At 39.9% G+C, this 22,558-nt stretch overlaps 1 protein-coding gene across 1 annotated transcript; it reads left to right on the plus strand.

Moving 5' to 3' along the window:
- Nucleotides 1-548: 548 nt before the first annotated feature.
- On the plus strand, nucleotides 549-22,353 carry LOC116259262 (auxin transport protein BIG). Its single transcript, XM_031636985.2, has 14 exons — nucleotides 549-982; nucleotides 1,142-1,248; nucleotides 3,086-3,251; nucleotides 3,392-9,444; nucleotides 9,565-10,182; nucleotides 10,676-10,856; nucleotides 11,773-12,007; nucleotides 12,095-16,654; nucleotides 16,801-17,023; nucleotides 17,206-17,610; nucleotides 18,777-18,920; nucleotides 19,021-20,046; nucleotides 20,293-20,790; nucleotides 21,109-22,353. The coding sequence occupies exons 1-14, from the start codon at nucleotides 733-735 to the stop codon at nucleotides 21,916-21,918; spliced, it is 15,276 nt and encodes a 5,091-aa protein (XP_031492845.1). The 5' UTR covers nucleotides 549-732; the 3' UTR covers nucleotides 21,919-22,353.
- Nucleotides 22,354-22,558: the final 205 nt, after the last annotated feature.

Genomic DNA, 22,558 nt, shown 5'->3' on the forward strand with positions numbered 1-22,558 from the left:
CAGACAAGTGATCACGTGTCCCGCTCTTTAACGAGTGTTCAATCTTAACCCAGCAACATCACTGCACCAATTATATTAGTTTCTGTTTCTTCGTTTAAAAATAAGCGTAAATTAATTTAGAAGACAGGACAGCACATTCCTATCTTGGTATTACTTTTAAATTTAAGGGCATGTAACTTTGTAGGATAAGAAAACAAAAATTTATGTAGACAAGGCACCTAAGTTTTAAAAAAATAAAAAATCTGCCACTAAATATTACAATTTATTTTTTGACTCCGGTAAAATTTTTAAAATTATATTAACGCCTTTTAGAAAAAAAAAGCCTTAACCCTGATGCCGGTGTCATATGGGAAAAGCTTATGAAGAAGGGCTCGAGAATCCGGAGCTTTTAACGTGTCCTATCTCTCCAAGAAAAGGACGGCCAAGGATTTCAGGGGGCAAATGAGTCGGTTCGGGAAAAGATCCAAACTGAATTGGCCCGTGGAGCAGTACACTTGCACGGGAAGTAAGCAGCGACATTTTAGTAAAATTTCTCACTAGCGAGGGGTTCTGCCGCGATGTCCGCAGTTCCAAGGTGCGCTATAAACGTGAAGTGGTTTCGCTTCAGATCTTCTGTTGCAGATTTTCCTTTCTTCTTCCCTTCGTTTCCGGCCTCCGACGAATCGATACAGCAATTAGGGTTTCGACTTCCTTCTGTATGTGTTGATTGGAAGACCTCCGCGTCTCGGAGCCATGGCGGAAATCCGGAAGCTTCTGGAATCCCTTCATGGCGACGGAGACGGGAAAACCCCGGCCGATCTCCTCCAGAGGATCCGATTGGACTCGGTTAAGCCCGGGTTCGAGAGGCTCTTGGAGGCCCTTGAGTATGGCGTCTCGCAGATCGGAGGTGGTGAACTAGGGTTCCAGCAGTGGAGCGAGCAGGAGATAGAGGCGATCGTCACAATCCTGAAGTTCGTCCTTACTGCTACGATCTCCCTTCGAGGTAATTCTTTACTATCTTTTGTTCCGGGAGGTTTTCTCATCTTTTTGCTACAATTCCTCTTCCAACACTTCATAGTTTTTTTGTCCGCTCATCTATGCGTCTTTTGAGCTTATTGAGTGATGTAGATGACTGAAGAATTTAACTCTTTTGTTTGATCAGTTGAGAAGTCGGTATCTTTTGTTTGCCAACTCTTCAAGCTCGCCGTAGAGTTCTGTATATCTTTGTTGGAGAAATCGGTTCACGGCAATGTAAATACAAAGTTTCAGGTTTGTTACCACTGAGACCTTTTTCCCTTTCTACTATTGATTTTGAGAGGATATGCGGGTCAATAATTTTTTATCCAGAAAGAAATAAAACCTGACCACCACTTTACCTTTTCCTCTGTAGAATTGGAAGTATCATTTTATCTGTTCCTTTTGATATTCTATTCATTGGCATATATCCGATATGGAAAAGTTCTTCATTTTTTGAAAGAAACAAATATTGTGTCATTTCCAACTACTTGGGTCGGAGCTTTTTGTAAGGTTGTGGTGATTTTAACAATTCCGTGAATTGGTCTTGACTCACAAATGAGTCACGTCCGTAGTAAAGAAGATAGACAGCCACAAAAGATTTCGACACTATGAAGGCACATTGACGGATCATTTTACCTATTCAAAAACCTAATTGGAGCCAACTAATAATGTAAGTATCTCAGGCTTAGATGGAAAGTGGATGTTGGGCTGGACATTGAGAAGGGAGTTAGGGCATGTGTTCACGTGGGATTTGTGAAAACCTTTGTCACAAAAACATTGTCTTGGGTATTTATCGATTAGGTTTTCCTTTTCTTTTTTTATTTTTTTTGTAAATTTTCTGTAGTTCAAAAAATTAAAATATGTATGAAGAATAAAATAAAGTTTTCTGGACTTATGAGTTTTTTACTAATTTTCTTCCAAAATATTGGTGAAGATTGAAAATGTTTTTTTAATTTTAAAATAAAAAATGAAAAACACAAACTTAAAATGCATGCAAAAGGGAAAATATCGTGATATTATTGAAATATTTATTTTTTTGGTGATATTTCGAAAATATTACAATTTTTTTCCTGAAAAATGATGTTTTGTTCTTTTTGGCAATAATGCTGCGATATTTCAAAAAATGTATCACTGGTATTTGCAATTTTGCAGCACTAGTAAAAACTGCCTTTCGAGAGGGTGTTGGAACTGCCCTTTTAAGAGTGTTTTATGATTGCCACCAAAATCCAACCATGTACCATGGTTTTGTTAAAAATTTGATTCTTAACAAAGTTTGTTGATGCCATTACTGAAAAAACCCCAATGCTATGCTCCAAGTCACTGCTTCCCTCTAGTTTCTGCATATGACTTGCTGTTCTCGATACAGTTTGCTGATCCATTTCTTGCCTGTGGTGTTGCATCTGTTGCTATGGTAATTGCTTTAGGAATTATATGTTCAACAGCACTGTTTTCTTTGTTATTTGTAGATCATGCTTTTGTGCTACAGCCTGTGAAAATCATGCATTATTTTTTTTTTTGGTGGTTCTGTTGTTCATTTTTTTCATTTTTCTATTTTAGCAGTTGTTATAGATACTTATGCCATTTATTATTCACTATGCTTGATGTCTACTTTTTAGTTTCTTCATGTGAACTAAAAGTTCTGCACTGGTGGATGTTTTGTTAGAAAGGAACCAAAGAACTTTGGAGTCATTTTCTGATCCAGCCACTATAATTTTGTAAAGTGTCTACCTTTTCCTTTCTCATTAGCAAAAAATGATTGGAGTGTTGGCACATGTGGGTCAAGAATTTATGGGTTGATCCATTAGACATACATTTCTTTCACTGCCTTCTTTCCACATTTTACATCTCGTTAACTACTTTATATTCAGTAGCACATTGTTTATTTATTAAACTTGTTTCTGTTGAAAAGAGAAAAGGCCTTATTTGCGATTTGATTGCAAAATTGAGCAACATTTGCACTTATAAGTCACTTTATTGTAGCTAGAAGACCCGAGTGTTATGTGTTTGCTAGATATTCTTTAGATTTTTTGTTTTGTGCAGTTCTATTCACGTGTCAAATTCTAACTACAGCCTTTTTTTGGTCCTGCAGAAATTGATTGTGCAAACTCTTGAAATGTCATTGTTTGATGGCATGGACAAGGACAGCAGCTTGCTACCATTTGACACTGTAAACGCCCTTGTGGCCTTGTTGCCAAAAGTTAAAGACAATTCAAACATGGGTAGATTGACAAAGCGTGCTGCTTGTAGCAGCCAAGGTATGAAGATCTCTTCCAATTAAATCAATGTCCTATTAAGCATTACTGATATGGATTGCCTTCAAGAGAGTGATTTGTTTATTTCTTTTCAAATGTATCATGTTTATAGTGATTATTGTTGTGATTTTTGTTATTATTAGATGAAGTTGATTCCTCGACCGAAAGACAGCCTATCAACAAATTTGTAGCTCTTATTGCATCCCAGACTTTTCAGTTGGGCTCTGGAGCATCTCAGTCTAATGAATCAGTGCGATATTGTGATCCTGACAGCATGATTTATATTGTGAAGAACTGGGCAGTTGTCCATGCCAGGTGCATAAATAGGCTGGTTGTTCTCTGTTATGAGCTGTTGAAATCAAGGCAGCTGAATGAAGAACAGTTTGATGATTTGCCAGCGTTACCAAGATTATCTTTTGTTATAAGAGTCCTTAGATTGCTCGGAAATCTTGTAAATGAAATGCCTTTTGTTGGATCTGATGTGGAGTTATTGCATGCTGTAGCTAGCATTGCTAACGCACTGCCAAGCTTGTTCCTTGGAAAGCTCGACACTCTTAGCTGTGAACATCCTGCATTGGAAAATAGCCTTGAGAATGTCTTAGTGCTTCTCCTGGAAGGGTTTTTTCAATTCATACGAAGCCTCTACTCAGATGGTAATGTGTTTCAGAATATCCAGGCATGCATTATTGCTTCGCTTTTTAGCATTCTGGAGGCCAAGATATGGAGGAACGACAAAACTAGCGCTACACAAAAGCCTCCTTTAGTTTATTGCCCGAAGATAGCGATGTATATTCTGAAGCTTCTTAAGCAATTCAAGGGTTCATTATCTGGTGTACAGAGTTTGGGTAACTGTTTTGATATGGGTCTTGACTGGTGCTCACCTCCTGATGGTCCTCCAGCTTTTCTTGTTCATGCTAAGAATGTCAAACTGCTCCAAACATATGCATGTGATGAACATCTGGAATTGATGTTTCCAGTATCAGGTGATTGTCTGGACAATTTGGTACATCTTACTAGTTATCTATATTTAGAAGGTATGAAGTCAAGACCAAAAGCTGACAGGTCAGAGCAAACTTGTGCTATGATTGTTAGTTCCTCTGATGATACAACAGCTAACAATGATGATGAAGCACTGTTTGGAGACCTCTTCTCTGAGGCTACTAGGCAGGTAGCATTGCCTGATGGACATAACCAGTCTACTATTGCAGCTAATAGCATTTCACACTCCTATGCACCACTTCAGGCTGTTGTGGAGTTGCTAAACTTTTTAAAAGATTTCATGCTCTCGCCTGAATGGCTATGTGTTACTTCTAGAAATGCTTGTTTGAAGCTTAATGAGATCCATATCAGCACATTAATTTCTATGCTTTGTGGTGAAGTCCAATCTGATGAGAGTTGTTCTGATGGTGGTGCACTTTCAGGATTTCAGAAACAGATTGAAAAAATTAGAGAGGCATGCTTTGATTTATTACGTGGTCTTATTACCCATCACAAGTTACATGGTTGTCTGGAAGAGCTCCTTGTTGATCAAGTCTTGAAGGTTGAGAATGGTAATTTTGTCTACAATGACTACACTCTTGCTCTGGTATCTTATACACTTATTTCTGGTGCTGGTTCATCCCAGATCCAGCTAAGAAGAAAAACTTTTGAGGGATACATTACATTTGTTCTGGATAAGGTGAAGCTTGCATTCAATGAAAGTATTGGTTTGAAGGAGATATCTGAAAGCATGCCGTCTATATACCATACGGAAATTCTTCTGATGGCTTTCCACTTATCAACTGAGGCTGAAAAAGTTGTGTTTGCCAATCTTGTGCTTGCTGGCATAAGGACCATACATGATCCTCCTGCAGAGTTTAGTGGCAAACAAATATCATTGTGGTCCTTAGTTGTTTCAAGGCTACTTGTGGTGCTTCGCCATATGGTATTTTACTCATCAAAATGCCCTTCTTGGCTCCTTCTGCACTTAAGATCCAAGTTGATGGCAATTGCATCAAAGCCATCCGTTTATCAGACCATCAATGATCATTCCTTATCATGGGCATCAGTTGTTGTGCATAATATTCTGTGTGAATCAGCCAAAGAAGCTTCTATGATTGGTATCCTCAATCATCAATTGTTTGACACAGTTCCTGTTCCCACTACTGTTCACATAGATGACCACACTTTACAAAACTTGGGGTTGTCTGTTGATGAGCTATTTAGTACCATCTCAAGGTTTGTAGGTTTCTGGAGGAGTAAGAAACCAGAGGCTGTGGAAGAACTTGTGCTCGAAAGGTACTTCTTTATCATCTGCTGGGACACTGTTGCTAGTGTTGCTTCCATCAGTGACATTTCAGATTCTATCTCACTAAGGTTAGACATAGAAGACCCTAGTTATTTTATTTTTTTCAGTCATTTACTTCTTAGTGGTGCTATTAGGAATATTGGTGTGCAGAAGCTTGCAGATTTCACATTTGGGGTACTCCTACATGCTGCACATGAAACATTTAAGATGCAGCTTGAGGGATGGGATTTTTTGAGGAATGGAGCATGGATATCGCTTTTACTTTCCTTGCTTCAACTTGGAGTTTGGAAAGTTTCCATGGAAAAGGGAGTTGCTGGTGTGAAGCTATTTCAGGCTGATTGGAGAGGGAAGGAACAAATCTTGTCCGTTGCAGAAAGCTTAGTTGTCAATATAATCAAGGGTGGACAACTAGATTTGTTGTTTAAGTTGCTTTCTTCATTGTTGATGGGTAATGTCCAAGCTCTCCAAGAATCTTTTATCCATTCCCTTGATACTAGGGGAGATGCTAGGGACGCACTTTTGCCTCTTCTGAAACATACTGGCCTTGGCAAACACATAGGTGATGGTCTTCTGAGCAAGATTGAAGCTGGCCCAGACATTTTGGATTCCTTCTGCAGCCTTGCGACAAAGCTTATTGATCTTAATTCAGATGAGAACTTGGAAAATGCAAATCATATACTTCTTCGATGCTTGCTGTATGGTTTTCCATCAAACACCAAAGTTTCAAGTGGAGCTCTTGTTTCTTGTGTTCTTTCTGTAGAATCAATAATATTGACATTGGATGGCCTTCTAAAGATAAAAAATGCAGTAACAGATGTCTATGAACTTGATTTATCTAATATCCATCTTGACACTGTGATGTCTGTAAAAACTGACAAGATTTTTGGGCACATAAGTGAAAACTGTGAATCCATATGCAGGTATATCTGCTCATGTCAGCAGAGCCTAGATTATGGAGACCTTTTCCTATTGAAGCATTTGGAGAGCCTCTTAAAGGAGGCTAGCTCCAAGGAAGAAATGGACACTAACATTTATGAAGCTGTGGTTTCAAGTACAGTTGACACCATTGAGCACCTGAAGAAAAATGTTGTTCTTTTCAAAATATGCATGGGTGTAAAAGATGATCTGTGTCAGCATGCCAGTGATTTTTATTCCGGTCAACATGGTATCCTGTTGGTTCTGATGGATGCATTGGATAACTGCATTGACGACCTGGTTAATGTGAAGGTTCTTCACTTGTTTATTGACCTTTTAGGTGGGCAGTTGTGTTCTGGTTTGGGAGCTAAACTACAAAAGAAGTTTTTGCAAATGGAAATAGTGTTTCTTTCTAGATGGATAGGAAAGAGGTTGTTAGGTAGCATGCTAGAACCTTCAGGGGGAGATGCACCAGCAAAAGGAAGTTCTACTTCTCTTCGAGAAGTTACTATGAATTTCCTTGCCAATCTTGTTTCTTCATCATCTGATGTCCAAACTCGAGAATTCCATGGTAAACTTATTGAGGCTATGCTTGTTTTACTTGATAGTGCATTCATTCAGTATGATATCCACACAGCAAAGTCCTATTTTAACTTTATAGTTCAACTTTCTAATGGTCGGTCAGAATTGAAGCAACTCCTGGAAAAAACTTTGTTATTAATGGAGAGACTTTCACACACTGAGAATCTGTATCCAGGTTTGAGATTTTTATTTGGCTTTGTTGGGGCTGCGTTAAGTGCTTCTGGGGCCAATAAGGTTTCTTTGGATAGAGGTTCAGGCAAACGGTGGTCATATGGGAATTCTATTGCTGGCTCTGACATCTCTAGGCAAGTTAGCAATGTGTCAAGGAAGAGTTCAGAATTGTTATCTCCTCCAGTAAGTCAAGAAAGTGTATCTGCTGCAGTTGATTGTGATGCTACTTCTGTGGATGAAGATGATGATGATGGTACATCTGATGGAGAGTTAGCTAGCATGGACAAGGATGATGATGATGATAGTAACAGTGAAAGAGCACTTGCTTCCAAAGTTTGTACCTTCACATCTAGTGGGAGCAACTTTATGGAACAGCACTGGTATTTCTGTTATACATGTGACTTAACTGTATCTAAAGGTTGCTGTTCCGTTTGTGCGAAGGTCTGCCACAAAGGACATCGTGTTGTCTATTCTCGTTCAAGCCGATTTTTCTGTGACTGTGGGGCTGGGGGTGTTAGGGGTAGCAGTTGTCAATGTTTGAAGCCTCGAAAGTTTAGTGGAAGTGGCTGTCCGCCACCTAGGAGTACTAGTAATTTCAACTCCTTTCTTCCTTTCCCAGATGGTGATCAATTACCTGAGAATGATTCAGATTTTGAGGATGATGACTATGTGGATTTTGAGAATGTATTCAAATTATCTATTCCAAGGGAAGAGCAGGAGGGTCTCAAATGCTTGTTAGCAGAGCTTGATTTTGAGGTGCAAGTCTTGGAAATATGTCAAAAATTAATGCCTGCAGTAGCTAGCAGAAGAAATGCTAATCTCTCAAAAGATCAGAAAGTGATGTTGGGTGAAGATAAGGTTCTCTCCTACAATGCAGAACCTTTGCAGCTAAAGAAGGCATACAAAAGTGGATCTCTGGACCTAAAGATAAAAACTGATTACTCTAATGCTAGAGAGCTCAAATCGGTTCTTGCTTGTGGTTCTCTGTTCAAATCGCTGTTAACTGTGAGCACAAGAGGTAGACTTGCTGTTGGAGAAGGAGACAGGGTTGCTGTATATGACGTGGGCCAGGTAATTGGACAGCCAAATGCTGCTTCTGGGGCAACTGATAAGGCTAATTTTAAGCCCCTTTCAAGGAACATTGTCCGGTTTGAAATAGTCCATCTAATGTTCAATCCTCTAGTGGAAAATTACCTTGCGGTAGCTGGTTATGAAGACTGTCAAGTCCTTTCTTTAAATCCTCGTGGTGAAGTGACTGATCGCCTTCCAGTTGAGCTTGCTTTGCAAGGAGCTTATATTCGTCGTGTCGATTGGGTTCCTGGTTCACAAGTTCAGCTTATGGTGGTAACCAATAACTTTGTCAAGATTTATGACTTATCTAAGGATAACATTAGCCCTTCACATTACTTCACATTGCAGGATGATCTGATTGTTGATGCAACACTTATTTTGGCTTCCAAAGGAAGGATGTTTCTTCTTGTTCTATCAGATTGTGGTAACTTGTTTAGGTTACAGCTGTCAGTGGAAGTTGATGTGGGAGCAAAAGTTCTGACAGAAACCATTTGGGTTAAGGAGAAACATTCCAAAGGGATGTCCTTGTTTTACTCCTCGGCCTATCGGTTGCTCTTTTTGTCTTTCCATGATGGCATTTCACTGGTTGGTCGTCTTGATGCTAATGTGACAGCTCTATCAGAGGTGTCTGCCATTTATGACTATGAACAAGATGGTAAATTGAGGCCTGCTGGATTGCACCATTGGAAGGAGTTACTTGATGGCTGTGGTGTTTTTGTTTGCTTTTCTAGTGTGAAGCCCGGTTCTGTACTTGCCGTCTCTGTTGGTCCACATGAATTAATGGCACAAAATTTGAGACATACTGCTGGAGCAGCTTTGCCTCTAGTTGGTATTACAGCTTACAAACCTGTATCAAAGAATAGGACTAACTGTATTTCCTTGCATGATGATGGCAGCCTGCAAGTCTATTCTTTTGCTCCCATGGGGGCTGATGTTGGATCCAACTTGCTGCCCGATCAAGCAAAAAAATTAGGTTCTTGCATTCTAAGCAGATCTTATGCTGCTTTAAATCCTGAGTTTCCTCTTGACTTTTTTGAGAAGACAATTTGTATCACTCAAGATATAAAGTTGAGTGGTGATGCCATTCAGAACAGTGACTCTGAAAACACTAAGCAAAACCTGGCATCTGAAGATGGGTTTCTAGAGAGTCCCAATCCATCAGGATTTAAAGTAAGATTGCCCCTAAATTTCATAAGACCTTAATACTCTCTCTCTCTCTCTCTCTCTCTTGCTTGCCACTCACTAATTGTTCTCTTGGTACCATAGACTCATTTCCTGATTTCTTAACAGGTAACTGTGATAAATTCAAATCCTGATATCGTTATGGTTGGTTTTCGTGTTCAAGTGGGAAATACATCAACTAGTCATATTCCTTCTGAGATTTCTATTTTCCAGAGGGTTATTAAACTTGAGGAAGGTCTGAGGTCATGGTATGACATTCCATTCACCATAGCTGAGGCACTCCTTTCTGATGAAGAATTGATAATCTCCATTGGTCCAACATTTAATGGAACAACGTTGCCTCGCATAGATTCCTTGGAGGTTTACGGTCGAGCTAAGGATGAATTTGGTTGGAAGGAAAAAATGGATGCGGTGCTTAACATGGAGGCACATGCTCTTTCTGCAAGTTCTGGATCTGCAGGAACTGGAAAGAAATTACGGTCGTTGCAAGCTACTTCAGTCCAAGAACAAGTGATTGCAGATGGACTTAAGCTCTTGTCTGGTTATTATTCTTTATGCAAGGTGTCACCATGTTCTGAAATTGAAGACATAAAATTGGAGCCAAGTAGATTGAGATGCAAGAAGTTCTTGGAAACAATCTTTGAAAGTGACAAAGAACAGTTATTACAGTCAGCTGCTTGCTTCCTTCTTCAGTCTCTTTTCCCTGAAAGGGATACATATTACCAAGTATTAATATTCTTCATTTTGTTTTGCTTAGTTCCTACCATACTCACCAATGTCATTCCTGAGTTTTTTTTTTTATTATATCACCAAGGCTTTTCTCAGACATTAATATAAAAATTTGTTTTGCTTGTGAAAATCTTCAGAAGTAAAAAAAAATTAAAGTATTATGAATTTCGTACTGACCTTTTTATGAGACATTCACATATTGGAAATTGGTGAAAAAAACTGATGAAAATTTACGTTACATTAGAAAATGTTTTCTGGAAGAATCTTGCAGAAGTATTGTGATATTTCAATGATATTATTTTTTGGTAACATTTTCCAAATATCATGGTATTTTCTTGTTTTTTGTTTCATTCGTCTTGTGCATTTATTGCAATATGTTGTGACTATGGTTCTCATTAATGTTGATAGTGCTAATATGAATAATTTTCAATTGTTTTTCCCCATAAATGCATCCGTATCAGCTCATGAACACGTAAGTTCCTTTGCATAGGTGAAGGATACCATGCGTCTTCTTGGTGTCATGAAGTCTTTGCCCATTCTTGCATCAAGAATTGGAGTAGGGGGTGCGACATCTGGATGGTTAATTCAAGAGTTCACAGCTCAGCTGCTAGCAGTTTCAAAGATTGTATTGCACCGGAGATCGAACATGGCTGCTTTTCTTGAAACTCATGGTAGCAGTTAGTTTCTGCTATATTTTGTTTAGTCATTATGCACAGTTCTGTAAGTGTGACATTTGGCATGTTTGATGACTTAGTATGTGTGGGAAGAGTGAATTTACCAATGAAGTTTTCTAATATCTTCTTGGTTTATCCCATGGCACCATTGTCACAAATATTATTGCTTATCAATTCCTGGTAAACTACTTATTAGCAAGAGTAATTTTGTTAACCTGATGAAAAATTGATATTTGTTTTGGCCACAATAATATATAGCATCTTATTTCATCCTGTAGTGGGTGGTATGTGGAAAATGTGGCATTTCATCTTTCTGGATTTTGGAGGCATTAATTTAATTAGCGGAAAAGCTACATGAAAAGGTCATTGTTCCTGGACACACCAGGGTTTTTCAGGGCAGTCAACTCAGTGTTGGACCCAATTTTTTTTAACTGCATAAATTTCTTAAATGAAACTTTTAATTATAATGATTTAGTTAAGTAAGATGTACAGTTTTAAGTTTTGGTTCCTAATAGTGTGCCAGTGAAAGCAAGTGGTGCTTGTGCCACATCTCCACTTCTATTAAGTATCAACATGCAGTTCACGTGGTGTCGTGATGAAACCACACACATCATAAGTGAACTATTTGTCAGGTAGGGTCCTCTAAAGCAAAGATTACAAATTGAATTTGGCAAATGTGGAAAAGCTTATCCATTCTTATATATGGTCTAAGTGCTCAACCTTTATCATTATTAGAACAGATTTGTCATGGCGATTACTTTGTTGTTTTTTTGTGAAAGAGATTAACTTATTGGATTCCATTCCAGCAAATTAATTTTGGCCTGTACATAATGATGTAAATGAATATAGTTGTGATGTAATGCAACGTGTATGCATGTCTGGGTGCTTAATCGACTTTTGCTGTTTTTCCTAGGCTCTGGTGTTGTGGATGGACTAATGGAACTTCTCTGGGGAATTTTAGACTCAGAGCAGCCAGACACTCAAACGATCAACAGTGTTGTCATTCCATCTGTGGAGCTGATATATAGTTACGCTGAATGCTTGGCTTTACATGGAAGCAGTGTGTCAGGGCAATCTGTTGCGCCAGCTGTTGCAATGCTTAAGAAGTTGCTGTTTTCTCCTTATGAAGCTGTTCGAACTTCCAGCAGGTTATCATCTTACTTTTGGACTCAGCCTTGTTTCCTCCATTGATGCATGTGGTTTTGCTTACTCATTTTTTGACCCGTCCATTGTAGCTTGGCTATATCATCGAGATTACTTCAAGTTCCATTCCCAAAGCAAACTATGTTGACGACAGATGATGTTTCAGAGCACGCTACATCAACATCTATGCCTTCTGAGATGACTACTGTTGCTGGTGGAAACAGCCAAGTTATGATTGAAGAGGATTCTACTGCATCATCTGTTCAGTACTGTTGTGATGGTTGCTCGACAGTTCCCATACTCAGACAACGTTGGCACTGTAATGTTTGCCCAGATTTTGATTTATGTGAGGCATGTTATGAAGTCATGGATGCTGATCGGCTTCCTCATCCACATACACGAGATCATCCTATGTCAGCAATACCCATTGAGATTGATTCTGTAACTGTGGATGGCAATGAAATCCATTTCTCAGTGGATGAGTTGAGTGAGGCAGGTCTGTCACAAGTTGCTAACAGTTCTGGTCTTCATAGTTCTTCACCAGCTATTCATGTTTTGGAACCAAATGAACCAGCTGATTTCTCTGCTTCAGTAAATGAACAGAGGATAGTTACTATTTCTGCTACAAAACGGGCCGTGAACTCCTTGCTGCTTCGTGAGCTGATTGAAGAGCTAAGGGGTTGGATGGAGACTACCTCTGGCATCCAGGCAATCCCTATCATGCAATTATTTTACAGACTGTCTTCTGCTGTTGGAGGCCCTTTTATGGACAGCTCAAAACCTGAAAACTTGGACTTGGAGAAATTTGTCAAATGGTTTTTAGATGAGATGAATTTAAATAAGAGTTTTTCTGCTAAAACACCGAGCTCATTTGGGGAAGTTGCCATTCTGGTATTCATGTTTTTCACTTTAATGCTACGTAATTGGCACCAACCTGGAACTGAGACTTCAAAATCTGGGGCCACAGTTACCCAAGAAAAAGGTTCTGCTCATTTTCCAACTTTCACTGGTGTATTCTCCTCGCCCTGTGATGGACAAGAGAAAAGTGAGTTTGTGTCACAACTTCTCCATGCCTGCGGTGCTTTGCGGCAGCAGGCTTTGATCAACTACCTGATGGACATTTTGCAACAACTAGTCCATGTTTTCAAATCCCCTCCGAATTTTGATTCTTCACATGGGGGAAATGCTGGCACTGGTTGTGGTTCATTACTGTCTATTCGCAGAGGGTTACCAGCAGGAAACTTTTCTCCATTCTTTTCGGATTCATATGCCAAAGCTCACCGGGCAGATCTTTTTATGGACTACCATAGACTATTACTGGAAAATACATTTCGCCTGCTATATAGCTTGGTTCGACCAGAAAAGCTTGACAAGTCTACAGAAAAAGAGAAGGTTAACAAGCCATCAGTTAGCAAAGATTTAAAGTTGGATGGATATCAAGATGTTCTTTGTAGTTATATTAATAATCCCCACACGGCCTTTGTTCGCAGATATGCCAGGAGGCTCTTTTTGCATCTGTGTGGTAGTAGAACTCATTATTATAATGTCCGAGATGCTTGGCAATTTTCAAGTGAAACTAAAAAACTCTACAAACTTGTGAGCAAGTCTGGTGGATTCCATAATCCTGTTCCGTATGAAAGGAGTGTGAAACTTGTTAAGTGCTTTTCTGTTATGTGTGAAGTAGCTTCTGCTAGGCCTCGAAATTGGCAGAAGTATTGTTCTAGGCATGGCGATGTGCTGCAGTTTTTACTTAATGGCATTTTCGCTTTTGGTGAAGAATCTGTAATTCAGACTCTTAAACTTCTTAGTTTGGCATTCTACTCTGGTAAGGACACAGATCACTCCCATCACAAAAGTGAGTCTGATGTTGGAACAAGTTCTAACAAAGGTGTACAGTTATCAGATTCCAAAAAGAAGAAGAAAAATGAAGATGGGACTGAAGCTGCCTCTGATAAAGTTCATCTGGATATGGAATTTGCTATTCAGTTGTTCACTGAGGAGAATGGGAAACTCTTGAGGAGTTTTATTGATTCTTTCCTATTGGAATGGAATTCAAACACTGTTCGACTTGAAGCAAAGTCTGTTCTTTCTGGCATCTGGCATCATGGAAAACTTTCCTTCAAGGAGGCCATGTTGAGGGAACTTTTGCAGAAAGTGAAATGGCTGCCGTTGTATGGACAAAACATTGTCGAGTACATAGAACTTCTTACATTATTGCTTGGAAGGGGTGCTTATGATGATGGTTCAAGGAGTCAGGATACTGAACTTATAGATTCATGCTTGACAACAAATGTGATAAAGGCTATTTTTGAGACACTTAAATCACAAAATGAACTTTTGGCAAATCATCCAAATTCTCGCATATATAACACTCTAAGTGGTTTAGTAGAATTTGATGGTTACTACCTAGAAAGTGAACCATGTGTTGCTTGCAGCTGCCCCGAAGTGCCGTACAGCAGGATGAAGCTGGATGCCTTGAAATCTGAGACTAAATTTACTGATAACAGAATAATAGTGAAGTGCACTGGAAGCTTTACAATTCAAGCTGTGACCATGAATGTCCATGATGCTCGTAAGTCAAAATCAGTGAAGGTTTTGAACTTGTATTACAATAATAGGCCAGTTGCAGATCTGGCAGAATTGAAGAATAATTGGTCTTTGTGGAAGCGTGCAAAGAGTTGTCATCTTACATTCAATCAAACTGAATTGAAAGTAGAATTCCCTATTCCAATTACTGCTTGCAATTTCATGATTGAACTTGATTCATTTTATGAAAACCTTCAAGCATCATCACTGGAGTCATTGCAATGTCCTCGTTGCAGTCGGAATGTTACTGACAAGCATGGTATATGTAGCAATTGCCATGAGAATGCATATCAATGCAGACAGTGTCGAAACATAAATTATGAGAATTTGGATTCGTTCCTTTGTAATGAGTGTGGTTATAGCAAATATGGTCGGTTTGAATTTAATTTCATGGCAAAGCCAAGTTTCACATTTGACAGCATGGAGAATGATGAGGATATGAAAAAAGGACTGGTAGCTATCGAGTCAGAATCTGAAAATGCTCATAGAAGGTATCAACAACTTCTTGGTTTCAAAAAACCTTTGCTTAAACTCGTATCAAGCATTGGTGATAATGACATGGACTCCCAGCAGAAAGACTCTGTTCAGCAGATGATGGTTTCTTTGCCTGGGCCTTCTTGCAAGATTAATCGTAAAATTGCTCTTCTTGGGGTCCTGTATGGTGAGAAATGCAAAGCAGCATTTGATTCTGTCAGTAGAAGTGTCCAGACGCTTCAAGGTCTTCGTCGTGTGTTGATGGCATACTTGCAACAAAGGCAGATAGGAAATTCCAGAGTGCCATCACAATCTACTCTGCGGAGGTCGTCTAATCACTGCTATGGTTGTGCTACGACTTTTGTTTCTCATTGTTTGGAGCTTTTACAAGTTCTATCAAAGCATCCACATTGCAAGAAACATCTTGTTTCTGCTGGCATATTATCTGAACTATTTGAGAATAACATTCATCAAGGCCCTAAAGCAGCCCGTGTGCAGGCACGAGCTGTTCTTTGTGTATTTTCTGAAGGTGAGATAAATGCCGTGACAGAGTTGAACAGTTTAATAAAGAAAAAGGTTATGTATTGCCTTGAGCACCATAGGTCAATGGATGTTGCTCTGGCCACTCGAGAAGAATTGCTGTTACTGACTGAGACATGCTGTATTTCAGATGAGTTTTGGGAGGCCAGATTGCGAATTGCTTTTCAGTTATTGTTCTCTTCAATTAAGCTGGGTGCACGGCATCCTGCAATTTCTGAGCATATAATTCTTCCTTGTTTGAGGGTCATCTGTCAAGCATGTACCCCACCAAAGAGAGAACCTACTGACAAAGAACAAGGGGTTGGAAAATCTTCTTCAGCTACACTGTTGAAGGATGAAAACTACGGGCACTCATCTAGTCCAGGAGGTATTGTAACTGGGGCAAAATCTCTGTCTTTGTCATCAGAGAAACATTGGGATAATTCTAGGAAAGGACAGGATATGCAGCTACTAAGCTACTATGAGTGGGAGAAGGGTGCTTCTTATTTGGATTTTGTTCGAAGGCAGTATAAAGTCTCACAGACTCTGAAGACTGTCTCACATAGGTCTCGAAGGGACACCCTCAGGCCTGAGCTTGTAGCTCTTAAATATGCCCTTCGTTGGAAATGGCGTGCCTGTAAAGGGGCAGCTAAGGATGTTCTATCCACATTTGAAATTGGATCATGGGTCTCAGAGCTGGTTTTGAGTTCATGTTCACAGTCTATCCGATCAGAAATGTGCACTTTGATTGGTCTACTTTGTTCTCAGAATCCATCTCGGCAACTTAGGCTGCTGAACTTACTCACAGTTCTGATACCTGCAACCTTGTCTGTTGGTGAAAGTGCTGCAGATTATTTTGAGCTGCTCTTCAGAATGATTGAATCAGATGATGCACGTTTATTTTTAACTGTGAAAGGATTTCTAGCTACAATTTGTAGGCTGATTACACAAGAAGTGGCCAACGTTGAGGCGCAAGAGAGGAGCCTTCGTATTGACATATCTCAAGGATTCATTCTCCATAAACTGATCGAGCTCCTCAGTAGATTTCTAGAAGTTCCAAGTATTCGAGCAAGGTGTCATATTTTTTGGCTTATTTTAAGATGAAATTTCCTGATGAATTGCTATATTTTTTCCTTAACCCTTGTTGTCTTGTTTATTAGAACCTTGCTGTTTTGTGTTTGTGCTTTTGAGAATTAATGTTGTCTCCCTTTTCAAGTAGATTCATGCGCGATGACCTTTTGTCCCAAGTTCTTGAAGCTCTTCTTGTCATTCGAGGCCTTATTATCCAAAAGACAAAGTTAATCAGTGACTGCAATCGTTTGTTGAAAGACCTTTTGGATGGCCTTTTACTTGAAAGCAGTGAAAACAAGAGGCATTTTATACGAGCTTGCATATCAGGTTTGCACAATCATGGGGAAGAGAGGAAAGGGCGGACTTCTCTGGTAATTGATAGTTTTCTTTCAGGACAAGAAACAATATAGCATAATCTCTGATTTTAAAATTTTGGTATGACATGGAAGCATTTTTGTGTAGCATATATTATTTGGCTTCTTAGATTTTGACTGCGTGGTGTAGTTTATTTCATTATTTTATTCATCTATTCATCATTCCTTGTCTTTGGCAGTTCATTTTGGAGCAACTTTGCAACTTGATATGTCCTTCGAAACCGGAGCCTGTATATCTGTTGATTTTGAATAAGGCTCATACACAGGAAGAGTTTATCAGGGGTTCCATGACGAAGAATCCATACTCAAGTACTGAGATTGGCCCCTTGATGCGTGATGTCAAGAATAAAATATGCCATCAGTTGGATTTGCTAGGACTCTTAGAAGATGATTATGGTATGGAGTTGCTTGTGGCAGGAAATATCATTTCTCTCGATCTCAGCATAGCCCAGGTTTATGAGCAAGTATGGAGAAAGTCACAGAATCAATCTCTGAACAACGTGTCAAACAGTGTTTTGATCCCAGCTGGTAGTTTTACTCCTATGCGAGATTCCCCACCTATGACAGTGACATATAGACTTCAGGTATGTTGAACCTTCTTAAGATATTTATTTCCTTGCTTAAGGCATCCTGTTGAACGATGTGAACTTGCATTTTGCATGTGAAACTGGTAATATGAGGTTTTTTATTGTAGTATTATTTTTTTTAAGGGAACAAGATCCCAAACTCATCTAAACATAGATTATAAGATGAATGGCTGAGGATTTCTAATCTTATCTTTAAAGTTTAAAACTATGCCACATGGGTGTGGGTGAGAGAAAAAAAAAAGGAAAAAAAGAGAGAAGAGAAAATAAAAAGAAAGAAAAAGAAGCAGGTGCGGCCTGGGTGCATGTCAGAGCTGCTTTTGTCCACACCTGCACACACATTGTGTCAATGCAGGTGCTGGGTGCATTTTAGAACACCCACCTGACTTAGCTTTAAGGTAATATAGGACAAGATGAATGAATTAGGTTACAAGTAAAAAGTGTTCTAGGTTAGTTCACCAAACCAGGCTGGTGACATTTCACGTGCCAGCTGCAGAATATGAAACACTAAAAACAAAGATTGATAGATCACAAAACACTTGGTAGCCCATTTCACGCAAAGGTAGAAATGCCTAAGGGACATTCCTGAGAAACTCTTTCAAGATGCCTCGGAGATTATGCTATAAGTTTGAATAGTAAAAAGCCCATGTTAACTGGGACATACTAAGTTACTAGCCTTACCCTTCCCCCTTTATCGATCAATCAATAGGAAGAGTGTGCTTGCATCCTATGTGTTAGGGCGCAGGCTACTTGCTTGTTTCTTTCCTTCTTATTCGCTGCCTCTAATGGATCCGAAAAACTGAAAATAAGACTGCTGGAAACATATGTAAGGTATAAATTTTTGACCATTAGAAAGGAAAAGAATAAGGAGCAGCCAGAATTTAAGCAAAACTAACTCCTTTTTAGTTATTAACATGTCACTAAGCATGTAAAATCCTAAGTTTGAATAATCAAATCCCAAGTACTTAAAAAGCCAAATGGTTTATTCTGGTATTTTTTTGTCATTTTTTTCCTGGATTTTGTATGCCCTACATGCACAGCTTGGTGGGCTTTTGTCATAAGAAAATTTTCTGTTTCTGTTAAATATTATTGCTGGCTAGTTGTTCTGTGCTTTTATAGTGTATCCTTATTGCCTGGCTTCTGTTTTTCGTTGCTTTATATGTTAGGGTTTAGACGGTGAAGCAACTGAACCCATGATCAAAGAGTTGGAGGAGGAGAGAGAGGAGTCTCAGGATCCTGAGGTTGAGTTTGCTATAGCTGGAGCTGTTCGAGAATTTGGTGGATTGGAAATCATTTTGGGTATGATCCAGGTCTGTGGAGTTTGCATTGTCATCAAAGCTTTTAAGTTTTTAACACTGGATATCTGAATCTCTATTTTAAGTTCACTAATCTTTGCTGCCTTCTTAACAGAGGCTAAGGGATGATGAGTTGAAGGCCAATAAAGAAGAAATAAATTCAGTCCTTAATCTCCTCATGTACTGCTGCAAGATACGAGAGAATAGGCGTGCCTTGTTGCGGTTAGGCGCACTCGGGCTGCTACTTGATACTGCTAGACGTGCTTTCTCTGTGGATGCTATGGAGCCTGCTGAGGGGATCCTTCTTATTGTCGAGAGCCTGGCAATGGAAGCAAATGAAAGTGACATTGGCATCACTCAGAGTGTACTGAGAAGTACCAATGAAGAAGCTGGGGCTGGTGAACAGGCAAAGAAAATCGTTCTTTTGTTTCTGGAGAGGCTATCCCACCCATCAGGTTTAAAAAAATCCATCAAGCAGCAACGCAACAATGAGATGGTAGCGAGGATTTTGCCCTACTTAACATATGGAGAGCAGGCAGCAATGGAAGCCCTTATCTTGCATTTTCATCCTTACTTGCAAGACTGGGGAGAAGTTGACAGACTTCAGAAATTGCATCTGGATAATCCTAAGGATGATAGCTTGGCCCGAGAAGCTGCTGAGCAGAGGCTGGCACTTGAGAATTTCGTCAGGGTTTCAGAGTCATTGAAAACTAGTTCTTGTGGGGAGAGGCTGAAGGATATGATTCTTGAAAAGGGAATTACAAGAGTTGCTATTAGACATTTGAAGGATGTTTTTGCTGTTGCAGGTCAGACTGGTTTTAAGTCAAGCTCAGAATGGGGAAATGGATTGAAACAACCCTCAGTTCCTCTTATCTTGTCAATGCTTAGGGGCTTGTCAAGGGGACACTTTGGTACTCAGCAGTGCATAGATTCTGATGGGGTGTTACCTTTGTTGCATGCTTTAGAAGGAGTTCCTGGAGAAAACGAGATCGGGGTAAGGGCCGAGAATCTTCTAGACACTTTGTCAGATAAGGAGGGTATAGGGGATGGATTTCTTGGAGAAAAAGTGTGCAAATTGCGGCATGCAACTCGTGATGAGATGCGCCGACGTGCTCTACAGAAGAGAGAAGAGCTGTTACAGGTAGATAGATTGGACCATGTATCTTCTATGAATGCTTGGTTGTTGCTTTCTGTTGATGCCTTTTCAAACCATAAAATTGTTTCTTAATCTTATATAATATTCTTTATTTTTTTGTTGCCACAAGCATGGATCTTGTTTTAGATTGATTTTTGTCTGTTTCGTGTTCTTTTTCATTGTTTTCAGTGAACTTGGTATCTTTTGCTAGTCGTGGCTTTGTTAGATTCATATGTCTGTGACTGTACACAGGGGCTTGGGATGCGGCAGGAACTTTCTGAGGGTGGCAAACGGATTGTTGTTGCTCAGCCTGTGATTGAAGGGTTGGAAGATGTGGAAGAAGAGGAAGGCCTAGCATGCATGGTCTGCCGAGAAGGCTACAGTCTACGGCCTATGGACATGCTTGGTGTCTATTCATACAGCAAGAGGGTAAACCTGGGAGCAGGTACTTCAATCAATACAAGGGGGGAATGTGTTTACACGACTGTGAGCCATTTCAACATCATACATTTCCAATGTCATCAAGAAGCTAAACGAGCAGATGCTGCCTTGAAAAATCCAAAGAAGGAATGGGAAGGAGCAGCGTTAAGGAATAATGAAACTCTGTGTAACTGTATCTTTCCTTTGAGGGGACCTTTGGTTCCACTTACACAGTATATGCGCTATTTGGACCAATTCTGGGACAATCTCAATGCGCTTGGCCGTGCAGAGGGAAGCAGACTTCGGTTACTGAGCTATGATATTGTGTTGGTGAGGATTCTCTCTCTCTCTCTCTCTCTCTATATATATATATATATATATACATATGTATGCACATACACACTGTTTCGTTGCACTGCAAGGGTATTGCATTCCATAGATTGGGTCCACCTCCTTATATGTTGTTATCCTAAATTTGTTCAAGCATGTTTATGCTGGGCCTGCTAACTCATTTTTGGATGGCCTTTGCTGACTGTTGCCTATGGATGTTGAGTGCATCACTTTTTACCTTTTTCCTTAGAACGGCCTACAGTGATTTTCCTATTCTTTTGTTTCTCTTGATTTTGTTTTTGGCTCCTGTGCATGCAGATGTTGGCGAGGTTCGCAACAGGTGCTTCCTTCAGCACTGACAGCAAAGGTGGTGGGAGAGAAAGCAACTCCCGACTGCTTCCTTTCATGATTCAGATGGCTCGTCACCTTTTGGACCAGGGTGGTGCATATCAAAAAGACACCATATCCAAGGCAATAGAATCCTACCTGGCCACTACTCCTACATCTGAAGCAAAGCCATCGACTCCTAGCAGCTCGAGAAATGTAGGTGCTGAAGAGACTGTCCAGTTCATGATGGTGAATTCTGTCCTTGCAGAATCCTATCAAAATTGGCTCCAGCATCGCTGTGCTTTCTTGCAAATCGGAATTTACCACACATACATGCAATACCGGCGTGGCCGTTCTACAATGCCTGCAGCATCTTCATCTCCAGCTTCGGAATTGAAAAATGGAGGTTCATCAGAAAGTAAGGAGAACATCTTCAGCATCATTCAGCCAATGCTAGTGTATGTGGGTCTCATTGAGCAGTTGCAACACTTCTTTAAAATGAAAAGGGCATCATCATCATCTGCAGCATCTGCAACTTCAGCGTCCTCTGGGAGATCAGACGAGGTTGACAACAGCACCGGATTGGAGGAGTGGGAGGTGGTTATGAATGAGAGGTTGTTGAATGTCAAGGATATGATGACCTTCTCAAAGGAGGTGTTGGGATGGCTAGAAGATATGCAGTCAGCCAGTGACTTGCAGGAGGCATTTGACATTGTTGGGGTTCTTGGTGACGTACTATCCGGTGGTTCTAGTAGTAGCTGTGAAGAGTTTGTTAGAGCTGCTATTGCTGGGAAGACCTAGGAATTATTTGTTTTTAAGCAGTTGGCAGGATTTACAGGCTCCAGGATGGGTCTGATGCAAGTCCCACTGGCTTGCAAGCATGGGCGGCAGATGGCACAAAAATATACTCCCATCAAACTAAGTTTGGGAATGTTAAGTTGCGGTATTCCTGTCAGGAAAAACGTCGAAGTAATGTAATCTTAAGAATCTTTTGAAGCTTGAGAAGCTTCATTTATTCAACCCGAGAGTACTCGACGTGACCAGACCGAAGTGCAGATAGAGATCCCTTTCAGGCGTGGTGCGCTTGTAAATAGTATGGTATTTCTGTTATATGTAAATGTTTTACGACGCCGATCTGAGCTTTCGACCTTTTTAGATTTTGTAATATTCGGGAAGGATGGGGTATACAATTGCGAAGTGTTTCATCGTCGAAGAAGGCTACAATTGTTCATTACATTCGATACATCTCATAACATTAGGACTGGGGTTTGGGCTTAATTATGTCGGTGACGCCTCTTAGTCCTGGCCATTTTAGGTCTCGTGCCTATTTCATTGGGCCTCGCGTGCATCCTCAATGCGGCTGCATCTGGATTCATTCAATAGCAATTCAGCTTATATGCATCCCCGTAACGTTTTCTGACCTGTTCTCAATTTTATGGTA

This window comes from Nymphaea colorata, chromosome 8 (assembly GCF_008831285.2).
Source record: "Nymphaea colorata isolate Beijing-Zhang1983 chromosome 8, ASM883128v2, whole genome shotgun sequence".
NCBI classification, from domain to species: Eukaryota; Viridiplantae; Streptophyta; class Magnoliopsida; order Nymphaeales; family Nymphaeaceae; genus Nymphaea; species Nymphaea colorata.